The sequence below is a fragment of the Lepus europaeus genome, chromosome 18 (genome assembly GCF_033115175.1).
Source record: "Lepus europaeus isolate LE1 chromosome 18, mLepTim1.pri, whole genome shotgun sequence".
NCBI classification, from domain to species: Eukaryota; Metazoa; Chordata; class Mammalia; order Lagomorpha; family Leporidae; genus Lepus; species Lepus europaeus.
Genome location: NC_084844.1, coordinates 54,347,987 through 54,371,333, shown reverse-complemented (window position 1 = coordinate 54,371,333; position 23,347 = coordinate 54,347,987). Strand labels below are relative to the sequence as shown.

Here is a 23,347-nt window from a genome sequence, read left to right as displayed (position 1 = left end):
ACGCCAAGGCCCCACAGCAGACCCTATCTGCGGGTGCAGTCACATGCTGAGGCTCTAGGGGGCCACAGCTCCCACGCAGGATTTCATCCGGCAGAGAAGTCCACCGTCACACTCCCTCTTTTTTCTTTCTACTTAAAGAACACAGCAGTGGCAGCATCTTGTATCCGACGCCAAGGCTGATGGAGCAGGGGCACAGAGAAGCAGCCTTGTCAGACTTCAGGCGGTGTGTGTTCGGGGGAGGGGTCCCAGCAGTCTCCTCCACACCTCTGCTAATGTGTGTGTGCCCCCACCCCTACCATCCCCCGCCAACCACCAAGCCCCCTTCCCAGGAGAGCCAACAGGCTATCCAATCCACCTCCAGGGTCCCAACACCAAGCACACACCGGGGTGGAGGACTAAGCATGTCTTGAAAGAGAGAGAAAACCCTCCGAAGGTTCTGGAAATTTCCTTGAAGTTGGAAGGGGGTGGGAGGTTCGCAGGCAGGGGCGCTCCCGATTTGATAAAGAGTCTTTAGAGCAGCGGCCCATGGATGTGTAAATGAGGCCTGGGAAGAACTCGTCTGAAAGGCTAATAACAGAACCCACAAGGAGGAAAGGCGAGGAGAGGGAGTGAGGGGAGCCCTGGGAGAATGCCAGTGTCTTCGGTCCCTGGGGAAATTCACGAGCTAGGGGTGCGCACCTGGACCGTGGCTGATTTTGGTGATGGGAGAGAACTGTCAATATGTAGAACATGTAAAAACCTTTTATAATAAAGGCCCTTGGAGTCAGATGAGGCTGTCTGTGGAAAATCTGTGAGCCGTAGAAGATGCTAATATAACCGTCTACAAATTACCATATGCTTATGTGGCTCTGCAGGAGCCTGAGCGTTGGAGAGAAATGCGTAACTACCGATGAGCGCGCGCGCGCACACACACACACACACACACACCCCTCCTGTTTTCCTTTTTTTTTTTTTTTTTTTTTTTTACTTTCTCTACGAGGAAGGCAGCCTTCGTGGAAACAGACTATGGAGCTGGAACTGCGAGTCTGGAGGTTCCCCCGAGGAGGTGCCGTAGGCCCCCTGGGCGTTCACTTGCCCCATCCGAGAAAGGGGCACAAGGACGCCGGACGCCCGCCGCCCGCCATCCGCCGCGCGCTCACCAGCGGTCACTCTGGGGACGGAGGAGGCGCGGGCGCCGGGACGGGGAGGAGTCCGGGCCGCAGGCGCCGCCCCGCGCTCCGAGCCCCGCGGATGGCGCCGGCCGCCGGGTCCCGCGCGCGCGCCCTGTGGAGGGCCTGCAACGCGCTCATGGCCGGCTTCTTCGCCCTGGCGGCCTTCGTGCAGGTCAGACGCCGCGGGGGCTGGGGGACACCCGCCGGGCTCCGTGCTCCGGGCTCCTCCTAGGGCCGGCTGCGGTGTAGACGGACGCCCAAACCCGAACACAGCACTCGGGTTTCCGCCTGGGTCTCCAGCTCTTGAGACACGGATGTGTCCCCCCCTCACCACGCCGCACACCTGGGCACCCGATCGGGGGGGGGGGGGGGGGGCTGTCCCTGGAGGCTGCTCCGGGGCTCCCTGCGTCCTTCCCGGTTAGGCCGAGTGTTGGACCGGGGCGGGACAGGAACAGGCCATCGCAGTGCGGCGGGTTATAGGACCGGGGCGGGACGGGATGTCAGCTGACGCCTGCCCCTTCTGTCTTTCCAGGTCAATGATCCCGACGCAGAAGTTTGGGTTGTGAGTATGCACTGTGTGAAAGAACCGTGTAACTGCCCGGAATGCTCTTGTATCTGCCCGTCCTCTGCTCACATCAAATGCTTCCTAAGTTTTCTTTCCCTAAAAAAATTTTTTGTATGCGTTGGGGTGGGTGGTGATGGTGTAGAATTAAAGTGATAATATAAGCTGTGTGTATACATTCCCAACTTTCTGGAGGTGCAGAGGGCTCTGCACAAGGAGAGAGAGAGAGAGAGAGAGAGAGAGAGAGAATCATACCAGCAGTTCTTGCTACCTTAGTGACACCAGGCCTTTAAAAAAAGAAAGATTGATTGATTGATTGATTGATTGATTTGAAAGTCAGAGTTACAGAGAAGAGACATACAGAAAGAAATTGAAAGAGGTTCACACAGCCAGGGCTGGCCAGGCCAGAGCCAGGAGCCAGGAGCTTCATCTGGGTTTCCTATTTGGGCTACAGGGGCTCAAGCACTTGGGCCATCCTCCGCTGTTTCCCCAGGTGCATTAGCAGGGAGCTGGATCGGAAGTGGAGCAGCTGGCACAGGAACGGCGCCCACATGGGATGCCAGTGTCGCAGCTTGTGGCTTTACCTGCTGTGGCACAGCACCGCGGACACCAGGCTTAACAACAGTCGGAGCCTTTATCTTGCCCTGTGCTGGTCACTTGTCATGTGTCATCGCTCACTTTGTGAACAGCTATCCAAAAGATGTCCTTACGCAGCCTCAAGAAAGCTAAGAATGACAGTCGGCCCTCTGTGTACGTGTGGACGGCGTCAACCACCGGTGGCTGGGAAATGCTGGGGAAAAAAAATTACACATGTCCTGAACACGTACAGACTTCCTTTTCTTGTCGCGACCCCCTAGACCATACGATATAACAATTGCTGACCTTGTGTCGGGTATCCTAAGTCATATTGCTGACCTTGTGTCGGGTATCCTAAGTCATCTAGAGATGATTTAAAGTTTCGGAGAGGCCGGCGCCGCGGCTCACTAGGCTAATCCTCCGCCTTGCGGCACCGGCACACCGGGTTCTAGTCCCAGTCGGGGCACCAATCCTGTCCCAGTTGCCCCTCTTCCAGGCCAGCTCTCTGCTGTGGCCAGGGAGTGCAGTGGAGGATGCCCCAAGTCCTTGGGCCCTGCACCCGCATGGGAGACCAGGAGAAGCACCTGGCTCCTGCCTTCGGATCAGCACGGTGCGCCGGCCGCAGCGCGCTACCGCGGCGGCCATTGGAGGGTGAACAAACGGCAAAAGGAAGACCTTTCTCTCTGTCTCTCTCTCACTGTCCACTCTGCCTGTCAAAAAAAAAAAAAAGTTTCGGAGAGACTATGCATAGGTTATATGCAAATACTATGCTGTCCACTGGGGGAGGGGGTCCTGGGTGGCACAGCTGAGGACACGTCTGGAGAACCAAGAGTGGACATTTTCAGGGTCTGCTGAGCCATCCCTCATGACTTCCCAGCCAGAAACCCCAGCCAGCGTTGAGCGGGCCTGAGTTCCAAGGTTCTGTTGAGTTATAGTCACAGAAAGTCCCTGAGAGCCATAACACTACGAGCAGGCATTCAACCTGGGCTCAGATGCGAACTGTCTAAGGCTGGAGGCGATAGCCCAATGCATTTTCTGCAATACCTGGATGTTGTCCAGTTTCCTTCTGTGCAGATGCATAAGGCTGTATGACATCACCAGCGAGAAGATGGGAGGATTTAGAATAGCATTGAACCATGGACACATGAGCAACAAGAGGAAGCCTGGGGAATTTTGCAAAATCCTACATAGTCTGTTTATTGCCTGGTATTTTTCCAGTGCAGTGGGACTGCATTCTGATATGATATATTATCCAGACTCACAGGTCCCTGATAAAAATCAAATTGCCCCTTCCTCAGCTCTTTGGCCCTGAGTTTCAAATATTTCCCTGAAGATAAGTTTCCGATACCCAGCTTACTGTTGAATTTCTCACACTGGCATTGTGCATAGCAGGCTAAGCTACTGCCTGTGACCAAGGCCACATCCCATATGAGCAGAGGTTCCCGTACCAGCTGCTCCACTTCCGATCCAGCTCCCTGCTAATGCCCTGGGAAGGCAGTGGAAGATGGCCCAAGTGTTTGGGCCCCTGCCACCTACGTGGGACACGCAGATGCATTTCCCCGTTCCTGTGAACTACCGGATAGAGGATCTTGCTATCTGTCTCTCCCTCTCTCTTTATCCCATTTCAAATAAATACATGAATCCTTTAAAATGTTGAATTTCTCAAAGACAGCAGGATATATCCCCCTGTAGGTCACACTGCTCCTTAAATACGTCCCAAACCCACTCCTCCTCCTGACTCTCCCATTTCAGTCCGCAGCAGAATCTTATGCTGAGTCATCCTGGCTCAAAACCTCAGTTGTCTTTAACATCTCTGTTCCTTACCCCTGCCTTTGGGATCGCTTTCAAAACAACAGCGAATAACTGAGTGAAACAGCAGTACAGCAAGAGCGACCCAGCTCTAACGGCTTATCCAGACAGTACCTGTGTGCTTTGTCTTCTGCTTCATGTTTAAATCCAGTGAATGGTAACCCCCATGTCCCCAAAGACCCCCTCCCTCATTCCCAATCAGCCCAAGTGCTTGGGCCCCTGCCATCTACGTAGGACACATAGGTGCCTTCCCTCTCACATGGCCCCTTGCAGCAGCTTCCCCACTTTTTTTTTATTTTGAAAGTTAGAAGTACAGAGAGCGAGAGAAGGATCCTCCATCTGCTGGTTCACTTCCCAAAGGACCACAAAGGCCAGGGCTGGGCCAGGCCGAAGCCAGCAACCAGGAGTTTTTGCCAGGTCTCCCACGTGGGTGCAGAGGCCCAAGCACTTGGGTCATCTTCTTCTACTTTCCTAGCAGCCTTAGCAGGGAGCTGGATGGGAAGTGGAAGAGCCAGGACTCGAACTGGTGCTCATATGGTTTGCTGGCATCTCAGGCAGCGGCTTAACCCACTGCTCCACAACACTGGCCCCCTCTTGACTGTTCTATCTGCTTCTAGTCTCTTCCACTCCTAGCACACTTCCTGTGTGCCACTTTCTGCTTCACAAACCCCGATCATTTCCCAGGGTCTCGTAAGCTGAAGCTTCCCGAGGTGGACCCCGGGCTTGCCACAGTTTGGGCCCTGCCCTCCTTCTCAGCTTGGCGTCGGAATCCCCAGGCCAGCTCTCATAGTTATGGTGCCCTGCCTGCCACCGTCTACCCAAGGACTCCTTCAAATGCTGTCTCCCCGCTAAAACCGTCCTCAGAAATCCCAGCCACTCTTCCTTCAAGGCTTTTCTGCGCTGTGAACACATTCGGTTTTGCACCAGAGCTGGCCATGGCCCTGCCAGCTCCCAGGAGGATAAGGAATAATTCTTCCCTGCTGTGGAGGGAACCTCACATGGAGCTGGCTTTACAGAAGTCCTTTCTATGTTGACTGTCGCATGAGTGAATGCCCCTATGGACAAACGCTAGGTTACTGGGCCTTGGGGGCTGGTGCTGCACTGGGCTCATCCCCACGTCGCCTGTATCACCCCTAACCCATGGAGGACACTTGTGTCAGCAGCAAATAATGGTAAATATGACCAGCATATGGTCATAAAACCACAGGGCACCTCACTTCATGAGAAGTTGGGAGGTGGCTGCTTGATGGTCCAGTGTCGTCTTTGGTCTCTGCCATCCTCTCTCTATGAGTTAGATCTCTCCTTGTGTTTACAGAATGGCTGCTGCAGCTCCAAACATCTCATCTCCAAAAAAAAAAAAAAAAAAAAAAAAAAGAGCATCTCAAGTGGGCAGAAATAAGGCAGGGGCAAAGTAAGTTTTTTCCTGCTCTTTCTTCCCCTTCTGTAGAGAAGGTTTCCTGGGAGACCCCCCCCCCTCCCGTGCCCACCCCCAGCAGGGCTGCTGTCCAAATTGTGCAGACCAATAGGGCATGTTGTCAGGGTTCATTCTAGTAGGTCAGCTCCCATGCAGACCTGTTGTTACGTGCTTCCAACATCATCCCCCTTGACCCTGGGAGACACCATTTCGTGTCTGGATCGTGAGCACTGGGTTTCTCAAAAAGCCTTTGTCCTGACCCCCAGCCAAGGAAGCGTGGGATTAGCAATGACGTCCAGGCTCTCAGCACCTGTGTGTTGCATTGAACTAAATAGTGTAAGGGAACCCCACACTGCTCGTAGTTGGTTTTGCTTTGCTTTAAATCTACTAACAAAATATAAAATGCCATTGTACATAGAGTCTATTGGGTTCACTGAATGTTGTTTTAATATGTGTACTAGAGGTAATGATTTTCAGTCTCTCTTCTCTCAAATTTTATAATAGAGAAAACATTGACATGATGATTAATGTGTCACAATTGCTGTGGGGAACTGTGACTTTAAAGAATGGTTTTGTTCCTGTTTGTTACAAGATGCTGAAACAAGGTTTTAGACTTCTTAATCTATTAGTGACAGATACATTTGAATGCATATTTAAAAACTACCTCCCAGAGCGAGCGGGAAAGGGGAGGGTTGCGGGTGGGAGGGAAGTTATGGGGGGGAAAGCCATTGTAATCCATAAGCTGTACTTTGGAAATTTATATTCATTAAATAAAAGATTAAAAAAAAAACTACCTCCCAAACATTTTTTATTAAATATTTATTTATTTGTTTGAAAGAGAGAGAGAGAGAGAGATCTTTCATCCACTGGTTCACTCCCCAGATGGCCACAATGCCCAGCACTGGGCCAGGCCAAACCCTAGAGCCCAGAGCTCCACCCAGGTCCCGCAACATGAGTGGCAGGGGCCCAAACACTTGGGCCGTCCTCTGCTGCCTTCCCAGGTGCATTGGCAGGGAGCTGGATGGAAACGGAGCACGCGGGTCTCAAACTAGCGCCCTACAGCACTGCCCCCCAAACATTTCTAATGGAGAGCACAATTAAATATTTTGTTACGTATATTCTCTCTCTCTCTCTCTCTCTCTCTCTCTCTCTCTCTAAGACATAAGGTCACCTAGGGAGGGGAACTTGCTGGAAAAGCAGAATCGTGGCCTTTACCTGAGGCCTCGGGAATCAGAACCTGCATTTTGGCAAGCTCTCCAGGTGACTTCCACGCATGTTAACATTTGCAGAGTCCTGATGGAGCCCTCAGCAGCTTGCCTGGCACCTGGGAGAGATCACCTGCCTTGCAGATGTCAGCATTGATGGATATCCCAGTACCCGCTAGCAGTGGAGTAGAAAAGATGAACAGAGTCTGTAATCCTGAAGCTCTCTCTCTGCAGGGTCAAGACAGACAGGTTGTTAGAGTGAAAACAAATCGCTTTAGATGTGCAGCTCTGACAGCCTCCAGATAAACTGAAGCTTTCGACATAAGCCCAGCAGCAGATGTGGTTAAGTGGCTGCATTTCTTGGAAGGCCCCAGACTTCCTGTAAGCCTACCCTCTCCACTTGCCCCCTGCCCATGATACAGACACACACATACATACACCTACTCATGCGTGCACACATACACACACTTGCACACATACACACATATACACACTTGCATACACACGCATACACAACACACACAATACTAAGCTTGGCGAGAGCCTGCTTGCTATAAATGAGGCTTGGGAAGAGAATCTCTTTGGAGCCAGTCTTTCAAATCCCAAAGGAGCTCATCAGAAGCTTCCGACGTGAGGAGGCTGAACTTCTTTCTCTGTGGGCACCTCTGATCTGTTCAACATTGGAAAACTTCCTATGGAGTATTGGACTGCATGGTCCATTGGGTCAGCCCCTGCAGGGCCGTCTAGTTGACCATGGCTGCTTTTCATGGCTTCTTTTAGCAAGTGGGAAGTGAGAAAAGGTCATTTTGGCATGCAAATTGCTTGGAGAGATGGGGAGCTCAGCATGTTTTGTTTTGTTTGTTTTTAAGATTTATTTATTTATTTGAAAAGCAGAGTTACCTAAAGGCAGAAGCAGAAAGAGAGAGAGAGAGAGAGAGAGAGAGAGAGAGAGAGAGAGAGAGTCTTCCTTCCGCTGGTTCACTCCCCAGATGGCCACAATGGCTGGAGCTGCACCGATATGAAACCAAGAGCCAGGAGCTTCTTCCAGGTCTCCATCTCCCATGCAGGGGCCCAAGCACTTGGGCCATCTTCCACTGTTTTCCCAAGCCATAGCAGAGAGCTGGATCTGAAGAGGAGCGGCTGGGACTTGAACCAGCATCCAGTATGGCACTGCAAGTGGCAGCTTTACCTGCTACATCACAGCGCTGGCCCCTCAGCATGTTTTAAGATCGATCCAAACTCTCTGGGCTGACATTGTGGCCCAGCAGGTTATGCCATAGCTAGTGCTGCTGGCATCCCATATGGAAGTGTGAAATCGAGTTCCTGCTGCTCTGCTTCTGATCCAGCATCCTTGCTAACGAGCTTGGGAAGCGAAGGCAGTGGATGATAATGCTCACAACAGCCAAGGGAGCTGGGCCACATGGAAGCTAGGAGCCAGGAGCTCCAGCTGGGTCTCCCACGTTGAGTAGCGTGGACTCCATACGTGAGCCATCTGCTGCCTCCCAGGCCACATGAGCAGGCAGCTGGAGCAGAGGCAGAGGCAGGACGAGACCCCAGGCACCCCAGTACGGGGTGTGGGCATCCCAAGTGGCAGCTTTACCTGCTGCACCACAGCGCCTGACCCAGAGCACACTTCTTAACTCACATCATTTCTTGTGTCTGCTAACAGGTGATGTATGCGATCCCTGCAGTATTGACCCTGCTTGTTGGACTTAACCCTCTCGTCACAGGTATGAACCCCTGGATTCAGAGTGGAGTCACGGCAAATCTGATGGTCTTAGAATAACCAGAATGTGTTTTCCCAGCTCCCAGGAGAAAAATGGGGCTAAGTCTTCCCACTTCTGATAATGAAGGCACAGTTTGAGCCTAGATCATCCTTACCCATCTTTAGGAGCACTGTACGAAGTCGTGCCATGCTAAGTCATCTTTACTTATTAGACTGAAGTCCTCCTTATGCTGATCTGGATGAGCGGTTATGTAGCTCAGCCCAGGAGAGACAAGGGTTTCGGTCACTGCACCGACTTCTGAAGCCACAAAAGCAATATAAACTCAGCAATGATCTCAGTGCTAACCTTGTGTCTCTGTAGTCAGTGGCAATTGATGTCTATTCCATATTTTCTAAAAAAGATTATTTATTTATTTATGTATTTATTTGAAAGGCAGAGTTACAGATAGGCAGAGGCAGAGGGAGAGAGAGAGAGAGAGGTCTTCCATCCGCTGGTTCACTCCCCAGGTGACCACAGCAGCCGGAGATGAGCCGATCCGAAGCCAGGAGCCAGGAGCTTCCTCCGGGTCTCCCATGTGGGTGCAGGGGTCCAAAGGCTTGGGCCATCTTCTACTGCTTTCCCAGGCCACAGCAGAGAGCTGGGTCGGAAGTGGAGCAGCCGGGTCTCGAACCAGAGCCCATATGGAATGCTGGCAGTGCAGGTGGCGGCTTTACCTACTATGCCACAGCACCAGCTCCTATTCTATATTTCTTTACAGTGTAATTCAACCCATTGTCTTTATGAATTCTTTTTAGAGCAATACCACTCCCATTCACGATTTTCTTATTTGAAATCTGTTCAACAGTTATGTACCTGAACTGCCACTTACGTACAGAGATTGCTTACAATGTCTGAAACAAATCTCATTAATATATGTTGCTCTTTGCAATAGTTTGGATATTAGCTATGGTGTCCTCCAGAGGCCCATGTGTTAAAGGCTTGGCCCTATGAGGACAGGGTAGAGACATGATCCAGTTATAGCATATAGGACAGGGGTTGGAACCTTTTTTTTTTTTTTCCCTAAGGGCCATTTGGATACTTATAACATCATTTGTGGACCATACAACATTATAAACTTGAAAATTAGCCTGCCAGAGCTTTATTGAATTTCGAGTCCTGCCTGCTGTCGCCTTGGCAGGGCCAGACCCAAAGATTTCATGGGCTGGATGTTCCTCACCTCTGATCTAGGAGGTAGGCCTGATGGCAAGTCCTTAGGTGCCTTAGAAGCTGATTCTCGAAGAGAAGGTTGGCTCTGTGAGCTGGACTTGGGCCCAGCTTCTGCTAGTGCGGCTTGGCAGTTCTCAGGGGCATCGGGATTAAGACCAATGATTGGTTCCCACCTTAATGGGGAAAATTCTAGTTCCCTAAATGCCTGGGCTCCTTGATTAGGTCTCCAGAACTCTGTATCATGAAGGTGGGTCTTCAAGTTGGAACTCCTTTAGTTATATAAGCTAGAAAAATACTCAACAACTCAAATGTGCTCTGAGGGGGGAAGAAAATGTATCAGTATATGAGGACACTTCAAAAGATCTGGAAAAATAGAAAAGTTAGCGATAAACAGTTGTTGAAACCCATGCATAGTTTTTCCCATAATATGTACTTTCCATGAACTTTTTGAAGTTCCTTCACATGCATGGATTTCAACATTTTTTTTTGCACGAGAATAAATTTATCTTTTCATTTCACTTTCTGTGAGCGTGTAGTTCACTAAACAGATGTGGTGGTGCTGACTCCAGGCGCTGGTGGACTTGGAACTTAACGTTTCTCTCCACCTCTCAGGCCCCCTGGTCCATTGCTGTGATTTCACACCAGAGTCCCACGTGGTAGCCCTGCAGCTCCCGGCTCATGTCTAACAGACTCTATTCCAAGAGGATATAGGCTTTGCTTCTTTACTCTCCCAAAGTCTCAGAATTGAGTTGCTGGCCCAGATTCACCATCTGTTTATACCGTGCCAGATCCCTGTGGCTAAGGGCATAAAATGCATTGCTTCACTAGGCTGCTCTCCAGTTCACAGGGTGGTCGTCCTATGAAGGAGGAGTTGCTAGGCAACCAAAACAACAAGTGACCACTTAAGTTTATATAATCAGGACTATGACTTCTATGGTTGTCATTCCTGAAAAAAAAAAAAAAAAGAAAAAATTGAGTTTTTTCTGAATGCCTTTCCTAAAAGCACATTATAAGAAGACACAAAGAAAGACATCATTTTTTTTTTTAGATACTGTAACATAATTAACAGCATCAGGATTATCTATTTGCAGGTAACTTCCTTTGGAAGAGTGCGTCTGCAGTACACATGGCAGTTTGCGTGGTGTGGGCTGTGGGCCTGGCCTACCACTTCTTGCTTCACACGCAGCAGAACATCTTGCATGAGGAAGAAGGCAGGTGAGCAGTGACTTTTGCTCTTTGGAAGGGTGGGGTAGTACTGAGAATTCTTGGATTGTGTTACACCACCACCTTCTCTGTGCACAATGAGGATTTTTTTTTTTTTTTTAATTACAGGCAGAGTGGATAGTGAGAGAGAGAGAGACAGAGAAAAAGGTCTTCCTTTTTGCCATTGGTTCACCCTCCAATGGCTGCTGTGGCCGGCGCATCTCACTGATCCGAAGCCAGGAGCCAGGTGCTTCTCCTGGTCTCCCATGCGGGTGCAGGGCCCAAGCACTTGGGCCATCCTCCACTGCCTTCCTGGGCCATAGCAGAGAGCTGGCCTGGAAGAGGGGCAACCGGGATAGAATCCAGCGCCCCGACCGGGACTAGAACCTGGTGTGCCAGGGCCGCAAGGCGGAGGATTAGCCTGTTAAGCCACAGCGCCGGCCACAATGAGGATTTAATTATCGTAGCTATAACATGAGGAGTAGGATGGGGCAGGGGGTGGGGGAGGGATATTATCTCCCTTGTAAGTGGGAGAAACTGGGGAAATGATAGAGCCAGGATTGACCCCCAACACTGTGCATCAGACTCTACTCTTTCTACTATGGGCAGTCATTCTACCGCACGTTGTAGCCTGCTGGGCTGCTGGAGGTTGGCTTCCTCGCCACTGGCAAGGGTGCAGTACAGTAATCGTCAGTGTAGTCTAGTGAATTCACAACTTCACCCGCATGCTGATTCGCTCTGCTTCCAGACAAAGTCTGACCTAGAAGTAGGATCAGCCAGTGCTGCAGGGCTTGGTCTGGAATGTCTCATGTCACCTCCCCATCCTGACCCTCCCTTCCTGTTTTGTCACCTCTGCCTTTGCTCCCTTCTGCCCTTGACCCCCTGGTCTTATTAAGAGCCCCTTTACTCTCTTATGCTCTGCTGCTAAGATCTGCCAATACCACACCGAGATTCAGACACGTGAAAATTAGGCATCAGGAAAAAGCTGCTGCTTTGGTTCAGGGCCTCACAGTTGGAAAACTGGAGAGCCAATCAGGTTGGGTCTGTAGATGGGAATGTAAATCAGGTGGGTTGAGTCTCCTCCAGCTTGAAGCCCATTGGTTATGGTGAATGAAAGGTAGGGCTTCCAGTGTTACCGGCATCATATGACTTTTTCTATGGAAGAGAAAGGTGCTTTTAGCACATACATCTAGAAGCTTATACCCATTCCAGAATTATTTGTCTGATTCATTCCTCTTCCCTAAACACTGACCCAATCTGCTGCAATCATACTCAAATTATGTATTGGTTTGAGCCTTCCTAATACTGAAACTTCTAAGAAAAATTTTTTAAAATGACCAATCAAATCTGGCCTTCTTTTCTTGGTTGCCCTGTTCCTCCCAGTCAATGATGTATCCTCATACGGCTTTTAAAAATATGTATTTAATTCTGGGAGGTGTCTATAATATATCTGCTCCTTTAGATAGAATTAATTTTCATTTGGAGAAAAATAATTTATGAGTCATGACCCAATGAGAAAACATACTGTGGATGCTGTATATCTGGGGAAAGTTACCCGGCCTGAATGCCCCATCAGGTGGTCATGGAGGGGAGGTGACAGCCCTGTGTGCTGTTTTACAGGGAGCTGTCTGGCCTGGTGATTATCGCCGCATGGATGGGCCTGTGCCGCAGCTCAGCAAAGTAAGTTTTCAACCCATTAAAACAGGACACGTACTCAAGATTTATAAAATCAGGTGGTAGTGAACACACTGAAATGCAAATGAAGACAGGAATCTTCTGAGAACAGTCTTCTTTCCTTTTCCTAAGCAAAGCTGATCATAATTGGCGTTTCATGATCACCCCCGTGTCCATGACTGTCGTAGCTTCCTCCGTGACTCCAGCAGTCATAGGCAGTGGCGGCCCAAAGGGTATTTCTCAAGGTAAAGGAAAATGATCTTAGGAGAAAGTTGGGAGGTTTGGGAAAGATTGGAGAGCAAAGAAAATATAAATGAGCAAATACAGGTAAATCAATGTCTGTTATAAAGCCATGGTGGTGTTTTGTGGGGTTTAAGCATACGGAGAATAAAAATATGGAACAACAGGATCATTTAAGTTAGAAGGATAAACAGAGTTAAAGTGTCTGAGGTCACTGGATTATCTGGGAAGAGGTAAAAGTACCAATTTGTACTGGACTTTGGTAAGTCAAGGGTTTGTGTTGTAATCCTTAGGAGACATAATAAAAGCATAGAAAATATAGAAGGCAGGAAAAGAGAAGGGAGAGAAAACAGAGCACAAGTGGGACAAATAGGAAGCCAATATCAAGACAAATTTAAACCCAGATATACCAGAAATTATATTAAATGGAAACAGACCATTGAGAGTCAAAGCCTTTCAAAGTGTATAAAAAATTAAAAATCTAACTGTACACTGCTTACAAAAAAATAACCCTTAAGTATGTAGATAAAGACTGAAAACCAAAAGATGGGAAAAAAACTATACAAATGCCAAATACATGAAAGCCAATATAGCTACTTTAATAACAAGTAGACTTTAGAGCAGAGAAAAAAAAGGGGGGGAGGTTTCTGAAGGGATTACCTTTATTTCCTTGTTTTAATTTTTTATTCTGAAAATTTGCAAACACAAAGTCAGAAAGACTACTACATGAATCAGGTGTACCCATCACCTGGCCTCAGTAATATCAGTATGGGTCCAGTCTTGTTTCTCCTATGCCACTACCCACTTCACACCCCCAGACTATTTTGAAATAAATTCCGATAACACATTGTTTCCTCTGTAAATATCTCACTATGTACCTCTAAAAGAAAAGCACTTAAAATTAGCCACTTTGCTATGCTTGCTTCGGCAGCACATATACTAACATTAGCCACTTTGCCATCCACACACACACACACACACACACTACAGTAAAACAGTAAAAACTCTGGTATTATCAACTTTCTAGTCAATGTTTAACGTTTTCTCCAATAGTGTTATAAGTGTTTGCTCCTTTGTGCCATATATTTCCTATGAGCTGGTGTTGAGTCCAGAGGCTTGACCATAACCTGGTTTCATTATCATCATTATTGCTCTTAGCAGCAACTATTTCATGTAAAATAATAGTGTTATGTACTTCTATCACAATATACAGAACACCCAGCTCCTTATCTGTGACGTTAATGGTCTTAGGTGATCATTATCTAAATCCACCCATTCATCTGAGTTGCAAAATGGTATATGCTATAATTATTACACGTTGTCAACTGGAAAACATCCATAAAGAGAAACTTCCACAGATCTAAGGAGGCAAAGGAAAGAAAGAAGCATTGGTTCTCTTCCTTTGTTGACTAGCTTTCAAAATTTCTGGCCTGGGCAAGAAATGGTGTGCATTTGTATTTCTTTGTTTAAAGTCATGGATTTCAACGTAAGTGTTTCAGCCCAGGGCAGTTATCATCTGTGTTGATGCTCAGGCTGTCCCACCTTTGATCAGCAACACTTATTCACACTGGCTCCTGAATTCTCTTTGACATAATCCTAGCAATATTTAGTAACCTTCTTACTCTCTGGTTCAACAAGGTGTTCCAGGCTCATGTTATACCTAGGCACATGGTTTGCTTTATATATATATGTATATATATGAAATATATATATGAAATATATATACATATATATGAGATATGTATTTAATTAATTTTATTTGAAAAGCAGAAAGACACAGAGACTCACAGAGAGACAGAGGCACAGAAAGAGATCTTCTATCTGCTGGTTTACTTCCTAAATACCTGCAACAGCCAGGGCCAGGCCAGGCCAAAGGCCAGGAACCTGGAGCTCCATATGGGTCTCCCATGTGGGTGGCAGGGACTCAAGTATTTGAACCATCACCTGCTGCTTCCCAGGGTGCAAACTACCAGGAAGCTGGATTGGAAGTGGAGTAGGCAGGACTTGAATCAGGCACTCCACTATGGGAGGCAGGCAGCCCGCGAGTAGCAGCTTAACAGCTGCACCCAACACCCACCCCTAGGCTCATGTTTTATGTCCCAGACCTGGCATCAAACATTTTTCCAAGTGTGTGTGAATGTGTATGTGTCATAGATATTTAGGGTTAACACATGTAAATAGATATTTAAAGATAAAAATATTGTATGATATTATATATACCAGTTTTCATTTACCCTTATCAGAGATCTTATATCTGTATCTACTTTAATTATGACAAAGTCTCTCATCTCAGTAACCTCAACATAATAACTCATTGGACTTACCCCACAGTAGAAACACAATCTCAATATAACAATATGATTTCTGAAAATTGCCTTTTTCGTTGTCATTGGGGTAGATCCCAATTAAGGTGTGCACTCAGATCACTTGCAATAGTTGCTCTGTGTGTTATGCCACCGGGTGAAAATGGTTAGGTTCATTTCTTTCTAGGGATAACTTTGTTTAAAATAGATTATTATTTTAGAATTATGTAAAACATCTGCATGATTCCAAAGTCAAATCTGTAAAACAAGATAGCTCCAAATAAATTTAGCCTCTAATCATAGTTAGGAAAACTTTCCTCCCTTCTGGCTGGTAAAGTAACTTACCTAGTTTTTCTTCTAATACACATATAGTTGCATTTATACATTCATGTCTTTTGAATTTATCCTGGTATAATGGGATGAAGAATAAGCCGGATCTTCTTCCATGTGGCAAGTGGGCTTAAGATGCCAGAGGGAGATACTTTTTTTTTTTTTTTTTCATTTGAAAGTCAGAGTTACACAGAGAGAGGAGAGGCAGAGAGAGAGAGAGAGAGGTCTTCCGCACGCTGGTTCACTCCCCCATTGGCTGCAATAGCGGGAGCTGTGCCACGACTGAAGCTGTGCCAATCTGAAGCCAGGAGCCAGGAGCTTCTTCCAGGTCTCCCACACGGGTGCAGAGGCCCAAGGACTCGGGCCATCTTCTACTGCTTTCCCAGGCCATAGCAGAGAGCTGGATTGGAAGTGGAGCAGCCGGGACTCGAACCGGTGCCCATATGCGATGCCAGCACTTCAGGAGGTGGCTTTACCTGCTCAGCCACAGCGCCAGCCCCAGGAGATACTTTTTAATAACAGAAAGGTACAGTTTATCAAGAAGACATACCAATTCTAAATTTGTATGTACCTAATAACACTGCTCAAAATACATACAACAAAAATTGACAGAACTAACAAGAAAAAGTGAAAAATCCAAATTATCTTTCAAGAATTTAACATATTACTCCTGTTAGAGCAAGCAGATGTAAAAAGAAATCAATGAAGATTTTTAATCACACAATAAGAAAGTTGACCTATGGACATAGATTAGATCACCTGAACCAAGAGTGGCAGAATCCCCATTCATGTACACATTGCAGATTTATAAAATAATGGCTTGCATGTTAGGCTATGAAGTGAGTCCAAACAAATTTCAAAAGACTGAAACTATAGACTCTGTTCTATGACCACAGTTCAGTTAAGCTAGAAATCATTAACAAAAAGATAAAAAAGCAGTCACTATATATTTGGAAGTTAGGGAATATACTTTCAAATTGGGTTAAAAAATCACAACAGAAATAAGAAAATATTTCGAACTGAATAAGAACACTGTGTATCAAAATTTATGGCTGCACAAATTTTAGAAAGCAGCTAAAATCACATTGGGGAAACTGGTAAACTTAAGACTATATACTGGGGCCGGCGCTGTGGCATAGCAGGAAAAGCCGCCGCCTACAGTGCTGGCATCCCATATGAGTACTGGTTCAGGTCCTGGCTGCTCCACTTCTGATCCAGCTCTCTGCTATGGCCAGGGAAAGCAGTAGAAGATGGCCCCAAATCCTTGGGCCCCTGCACCCATGTGAGAGACTCGGAAGAAACTCCTGGCTCCTGGCTTCGGATCAGCACAGCTTCAGCCATGGCATGGCCAATTGGGCCAACTAGGGAGTGAACCTGTGTGGGGAAGACCTCTCTCTGCCTCTCCTTCTGTCTCTGTGAACTCTGACTTTTGAATAAATAAATAAATCTTTAAAAAAAAAAAAAGACTATATACTGAAAAAGAAAAAAAAATAGGCCAAAAATTAAGGAGAAGTATTGGAAATCCCCAGTTCAATAATTAGGGAAAGAACAGCAAGTTAATCCCCCATCACCACTTGGGGTTGGGGGGTGGAGAAAAGAAGAAGAAGAGAATAAACATAAAAAAGAGAACTCAATTAAATGAAAAAAAAAAAAAAACAGATGTAAAAACAGCAAAATTAACCAGGTCAAACAAATATTGTCTAAAATGATTAATAACATTGATAAAGCCTGGCAAGACTAAAAAATGAAAAACAAATGTGCAAGCAAGAGGGGAAGCACACATAACAAATATCAAGATTGAAAAAGAGGACACAGGCCAGCGCCACGGCTCACTGGGCTAATCCTCCGCCTTGCGGCGCTGGCACACCGGGTTCTAGTCCCGGTTGGGGCGCCGGATTCTGTCCCGGTTGCCCCTCTTCCAGGCCAGCTTTCTGCTGTGGCCCGGGAGTGCAGTGGAGGATGGCCCAAGTCCTTGGGCCCTGCACCCCATGGGAGACCAGGAGAAGCACCTGTCTCCTGCCATCGGATCAGCACGGTGCGCCGGCCGCGACAGCCATTGGAGGGTGAACCAACGGCAAAGGAAGACCTTTCTCTCTGTCTCTCTCTCTCACTGTCCACTCTGCCTGTCAAAAAAAAAAAAAAAAAAAAAAAAAAAAAAAAAAAGAGGACACAGTTACACATTTAATAATTTGTTTAAATTGTAAGAGGATTGCAAATAACTTAATGCCAATACACTTACAAGTAGATTAAATAGACGAATTCTTTGAAAAATACAATTTACCAAAACTTACACAAGAAGAATTATCTCACAGCTACTAAAAGAAATTAGGTCCATATTTTAAATTTTCCTTAAAGGAAAATTCTGGACTTAGATGGTATAGCTAGAGAAGTCTAACATTTAAGGAAGAAATAATGATGATGTTCAACAGACATTTCCAGAAAACAGAAAATGAAGAAACAACCAAGAACATTACAACAAAAGAAAATTACACAGTAATCTTCCTTATAGCCACAGATGGGAAAACACCTGTCAAAACATCAGAGAATCAAATCCTGCAATATATAACCCCACCACCAGGGTGAGTTTTTTCTAGAAGCACCAAGTTAATTAAACACTCAAAACCCAACCCATATTTTCAACGTTATTGAAAAAATGGAAATCCATCTTCCCAATTTATATAGAGAGACCGATAAAATCCAACATCTATTCAAGACTTTTTTTTAAAAGGCTCTTAGAAAATAGATATAGGAAGGAAATACCTAATGAAGGGCTTCAACACCAAAGTGTGGGACTAAATGGTGAAAAGCTCTTTCTGATAGCAGGAGTGAGATGAGCACTCCTCCCCGTTCCAGTCACTGTGCTGGCCAGGACTTGAAAGAAGAAAAGGAGATAATACGTACAAGCATTGGAAAGGAAAAAATAAGATTTTCATTATTTGTGGATGACATGGTTTGCTTAGGTAGAAGAAAAGAATCTTGGCCGGCGCCGTGGCTTAACAGGCTAATCCTCCACCTTGCAGCGCCGGCACACCGGGTTCTAGTCCCAGTCGGGGCGCCGGATTCTGTCCCGGTTGCCCCTCTTCCAGGCCAGCTCTCTGCTGTGGCCCGGGAGTGCAGTGGAGGATGGCCCAAGTGCTCGGGCCCTGTACCCGCATGGGAGACCAGGAGAAGCACCTGGCTCCTGGCTTCGGATCAGCGAGATGCGCCAGCCACAGCGGCCATTGGAGGGTGAACCAATGGCAAAAAGGAAGACCTTTCTCTCTGTCTCTCTCTCTCACTATCCACTCTGCCTGTCAAAAAAAAAATTATTAGAGTTTATAACTAAGTTTAGCATGATTGCTGGATTCAATATGGAAAAATCAACTGTACTTCTAACAGCTTAACAGCTAGTAGCAGAAAATGATAAAAACAAAACCATGTCCCTTATGATAGCATCAAAAATAACCTCTCAGGAATAAATTTAGCAGAGATTGCAGAATCTCTACATACAGAACTATAAAAAATTATTGGAAAAATTAGAGAAGATTAAATAATTTGAGAAATGTGTACTGGTGAAATGATAAACTAGTGACACAGAGCAGAATCTGGAAACAGATCTGTACGTATGTATGGATCCTTGACTTAAGACAAAGGTAGTATTGCAGGGTAGCAAAGAATGGTGTCTTTTCAATAAACTGCCTGGTGCCTGGAAGAACTGAGTATCCATATGGAAAAAAGTGAAATAACCCATACCTCATGACTTTCATAAGTCAATCCCAGGTGGACTACAGGTCTAACAGAATAAAAGAAAAACAACAAAACTGTGAGAGATGGCAACTTAAGATCTTCAAAATCTTGAGGATGTAAAATATATGTCAGGGATTTCTATAAAACTATGAACTATATTCCAGTTAAAAACAGAGGTGGTGGGAGTTTGACACAGTGGATAAGATGGTGCTTGGGATATCTGCATCCTATACTGGGAGTGCCTGGGTTTGAGTCCCAGCTCCACTTCCAATTCCAGCTTCCTGCTAATGTGCACCTTGGGAGGCAGCAAATAATGGCCAAAGTATTTGCATCCCCTGCCCTGCCCACGTGGGAGACCTGGATTGATTTCTGGGACGGGACTCTGGTTTGACCTGGCCCAACCCGAGCTTTTGCATGTATTTGGGAAATGAACTAGCAGATTGGTGACCTCTCTGGCTACCTTTCAAATAAGTAAATATATATATGTATATATATATATATATAGTTATAAACACATGAAGAAGGGTATAATTATGTACAATTGTGTCAATTAAATGAAGTCAAATTTTGCACGCACATACAAGCTATACTAAAATGTAATGACATGTTTTGCCAATTCAACTTTGTTTCCAATGCAACTTACACTTTTATTAAATTCTTATTTAGAATTTTTTTTTTATTTATAGGAATCCAATTGGTGGAAGAATTCAGTTGGCTCTTGCCATTGCAATTGTTCTTTTCCCATTTATCTCATGGATCTACGTTTACACCAACAAGGAGATGCAGTCTTCCTGGCCAACTCACTGCAAGACAGCCATTTAAATGAATCCAAGCCGTGATTTTTTTGAATATGATCAGTATTTTATAAACACTAGGGTGACAGGCCAGTTTCCCAGCAGTTTATTTCAGGTAATTTAAGATAATCCTAGGAGGGATGATTTTTTTTTTTTTTTTAAATGGAGGGATCCTTGGCCGGTGCTGCGGCTCACTTGGCTAATCCTCCACCTGCGGCGCCGGAACACCGGGTTCTAGTCCCGGTCGGGGCACTGGATTCTGTCCCTGTTGCCCCTCTTCCAGGCCAGCTCTCTGCTGTGGCCCGGGAGTGCAGTGGAGGATGGCCCAAGTCTTTGGGCTCCACACCCCATGGGAGACCAGGAGATGCACCTGGCTCCTGCCTTCGGATCAGCGCAGTGCGCCAGCTGCAGCGGCCATTGGGGGGTGAACCAATGGTAAAGGAAGACCTTTCTCTGTCTCTCTCTCTCTCACTGTCCACTCTGCCTGTCAAAAAAAAAAGGGGGGGGTGTCCTTAACTACTTTTCAAGGCAGTGTGTGATGTCAGGTTGGCTAAGACAGTGAGAGATGGGGTCCGACATTCTCTGGAATCCTGAGGGGTGTGGTGTCTGGGTACAGTGGAAGAGGCACTAGATCCTGAGTTAAGAACATGATCTAATTCAGCGTCACCACTCTCCATGTGACGAGGGACAAACACAGACACCTCCAGCACTGTGTTTCCTTGTCTATAAAGTAGGATTCGTACCGGAGCCCTACTTACTTATTCAGCTGCAAAGATCAAGTCGCTAGCTAGTATGAGAGCCCTCTGAAAATATAAAGGGCTTGCAAAACACTGTACATGATCAAAACAGAGCTGGTCAGAGTAAGGGGAACACTGAAGTAGAGCTGAGAGGGCCATAGCCCTGAACTGGCCTCAAGACTGAACGGCCACAGTGCCGTGAACTGAAGGAAGACGTGAGCCGAACGAACAAGCAGGTCTTGGAAAGAAAGGGAAATTGGGTAGAAGCAAGCAATTTGGGATCCATCGAGAAGGGAAGAGAGAATATTAATTAGTCTGAGTAATGGGACCAAAATCTACGCACATTTTTAAGAAAGGAACGCTGAAAGTCACTGAGGTAGGGGACTGTTTCAAAGCTGTATTCTCCAGTGCAGCAGCCACCAGCCCCACGCTGCTATGGAGCACTTGACATGAGGCCGGCGTGACTGAAAAATCTGGCTTTTCGCCCATGTTAGAGTGATCTTCCATTATTAGAAAACTTTTAAATGTATTTGAAACGACTTGATTATGTCAGTCTGTTTTTTCAACTGCAAATTTTGTTTTCTAAGTATGTATTTCCAATGAAAGTTTCAGTGTTCAAATGAGTGAGCTGCAGGTATAATATACCCACTAGATTTTTGTAAATGTACAAAATGAATATATTTTTATAATGATGTTGAAAAGAATACTTTAAATATATCTGGTTAAATAAAATAGTCTATTAAAATTAGTTTCATGTGTTTCTGTTCACTTTTCTACGTGTGACTGCTGGAGTATCTTGTATCACATCTACGGCTTGCATTTCTTTTCTGGTGGACATGGCTGTTTGAGAGCATGTGGGTGTTGTCAGGTACTGACACACATTCAGGAAATAGACTCCAATAGCAGTAGTGCCTACCACACATCAGTAGAGTGACAGTGCGTCTGGTTGGTTGTCTCCAGTTCATAGTCTTTAATACCACAGTAAGCGTTCTATAAGTATTTGTTAAAGGAGGTATGCATGTTTTGGTTATTTTTGACACAGTGCCCAATGCACAGCCGGAAATTCTCTACCAAGATCTTGGATAAAGGAAAAAGAAAAAAATCCAGTTGATGTTCAAGCACCTATAGTAAAATTTAAAGGCCAATGAAATACATGTGAAGCCTTTGCGTTTCCCAATGCAAATTTCCTCACATGGTATTTATGGCTTTTATGCCTCCTTTGTCTATTAAAGTCACAGGAAGAAATGGGCACATTTGCAAACTGGACATCGGAACTACCCTTCCTCCCAGTCATGCTTCATTTTGAGAAGACAGTAACGTTTAAGATACGTTCTCATGGCACATGCATCTCCTATTATGACTGAATCCCACAAATATTTAAAGTACCTTTTGCATCCCCAGCTGAGCAGATAAAGACACTAACTCTGGGTGGAGTACTGTCTTTTGAAGAGTGCCTTATTAGTGAAGTTGTTTTTAAACTCAACTTTTCAGGGCTGGCATTGTGGCATAGTGGGTAGAGCCACTGCCTGTGACACAGGCATACCATAAGGGTGCCAGTTAAAAGTCCCAGCTGCTCTGCTTCCGATCCAGCTCCCTGCTAATGCACCTGGGAAAGCAGTAAAAGATGGCCCAAGTGCTTGAGCCCCTGCATCCATGTGAGAAACCCTGAAGTGGCTCCTGGATCCTGGCTTCAGTCTGGCCTGGCCCTGGCTGTTGTAGCCATTTGGGGAGTGAACCAGCGGATGGATTGAGGCTGTCCCTGTCAGTCTCTGTTAATTCTACCTTTCAAATAAATCAATCTTTTAAAAAAAAGTAAACTCAACTTTTCAATTTAAGTACTGTAGTTAGTATTTCTGTTCCCCAAATATGCCTTCCCACTCCCACAATCTGATTCCATTGGCCCTCTTCTACATCAGCCTCGCATTTCCTACTGCCTAGATGGACACACAGACTGAAACACCCAACCAGCTCACACACCCAGGGGCTGCTCAGTCTCTGATAACAGGAACCCTTGGCTCACATCTCAAGGATCCTGGACAACATTCCCCTCACCTAGCCTCCCGTGCACTATTTCTTGCCGTATCCCCAGCACCCCTTAGTGAATCCCAGTAGCACTGCTTGGTACACCTGTCAGCATATCCTTTGATGCTTCCGGTTGGGCTATTCTACCTCAAATGCTCTTTCCGACTTATTCAACCCATTTTCCTTCTTTTCTCATGTTATCTCTTTCATACAAAACTAAATTCCTCTCCAGGTCCCCAGTCTTTTCCTTACATGACTGCTAGTCACATACATTTCCATCTGTGGATGTCCATCTCTCAAGCTCATGGTAAGGTGTGACTACAGGAACACATTTGTGGTCACCTCTATCGTTGGTTGAACAGTCAGGTCCTAATCCAAATTATCAGGATTACCCAGGTGGTAATCATCAGAGGAAGAAGAGGGAGGGCTATTACACAGAAAAGCAGCTGGAGTGACAACCATGGACACTGAGGACACTGGGCTGCCGGCTCTGACGCTGAGGAAGTGGGCCAGAAGCCAAGGCGTGTAGAGGTGTGGCTCTACAGGCCGGGGACGATAAGGAAGAGGATTCTTTCCAGGGCCTTCTGAGGGAACATGACCCTGTCAACACCTTGGTTTCTGCTCAGTGGAAATGACTTCAGGCTTCTGACCTCCACAACTGCTGAGAA

The 23,347-nt window shown here is 46.2% G+C and overlaps 1 protein-coding gene across 2 annotated transcripts; it reads left to right on the top strand.

Moving 5' to 3' along the window:
- Positions 1-1,217: 1,217 nt before the first annotated feature.
- TMEM220 (transmembrane protein 220) lies at positions 1,218-21,383 on the top strand. Of its 2 annotated transcripts, XM_062216909.1 has the most exons (6): positions 1,218-1,323; positions 1,684-1,713; positions 8,387-8,447; positions 10,742-10,865; positions 12,474-12,533; positions 19,813-21,383. In XM_062216909.1, exons 1-6 carry the CDS (start codon positions 1,231-1,233, stop codon positions 19,946-19,948), a joined length of 504 nt encoding a protein of 167 aa, XP_062072893.1. In that variant the 5' UTR covers positions 1,218-1,230; the 3' UTR covers positions 19,949-21,383. The 2 variants fall into 2 exon arrangements, with proteins under 2 accessions (XP_062072893.1, XP_062072894.1); XM_062216910.1 differs by lacking the exon at positions 12,474-12,533.
- Positions 21,384-23,347: the final 1,964 nt, after the last annotated feature.

Coding starts and splice junctions, on each gene's coding strand:
- TMEM220 (XM_062216909.1), top strand. CDS start 1,231: ATGGCGCCGGCCGCCGGGTCCCGCGCGCGCGCCCTGTGGAGGGCCTGC. Junction 1,324..1,683: donor CCCTGGCGGCCTTCGTGCAG/GTCAGACGCCGC, acceptor CTGTCTTTCCAG/GTCAATGATCCCGACGCAGA. Junction 10,866..12,473: donor TTGCATGAGGAAGAAGGCAG/GTGAGCAGTGAC, acceptor GCTGTTTTACAG/GGAGCTGTCTGGCCTGGTGA.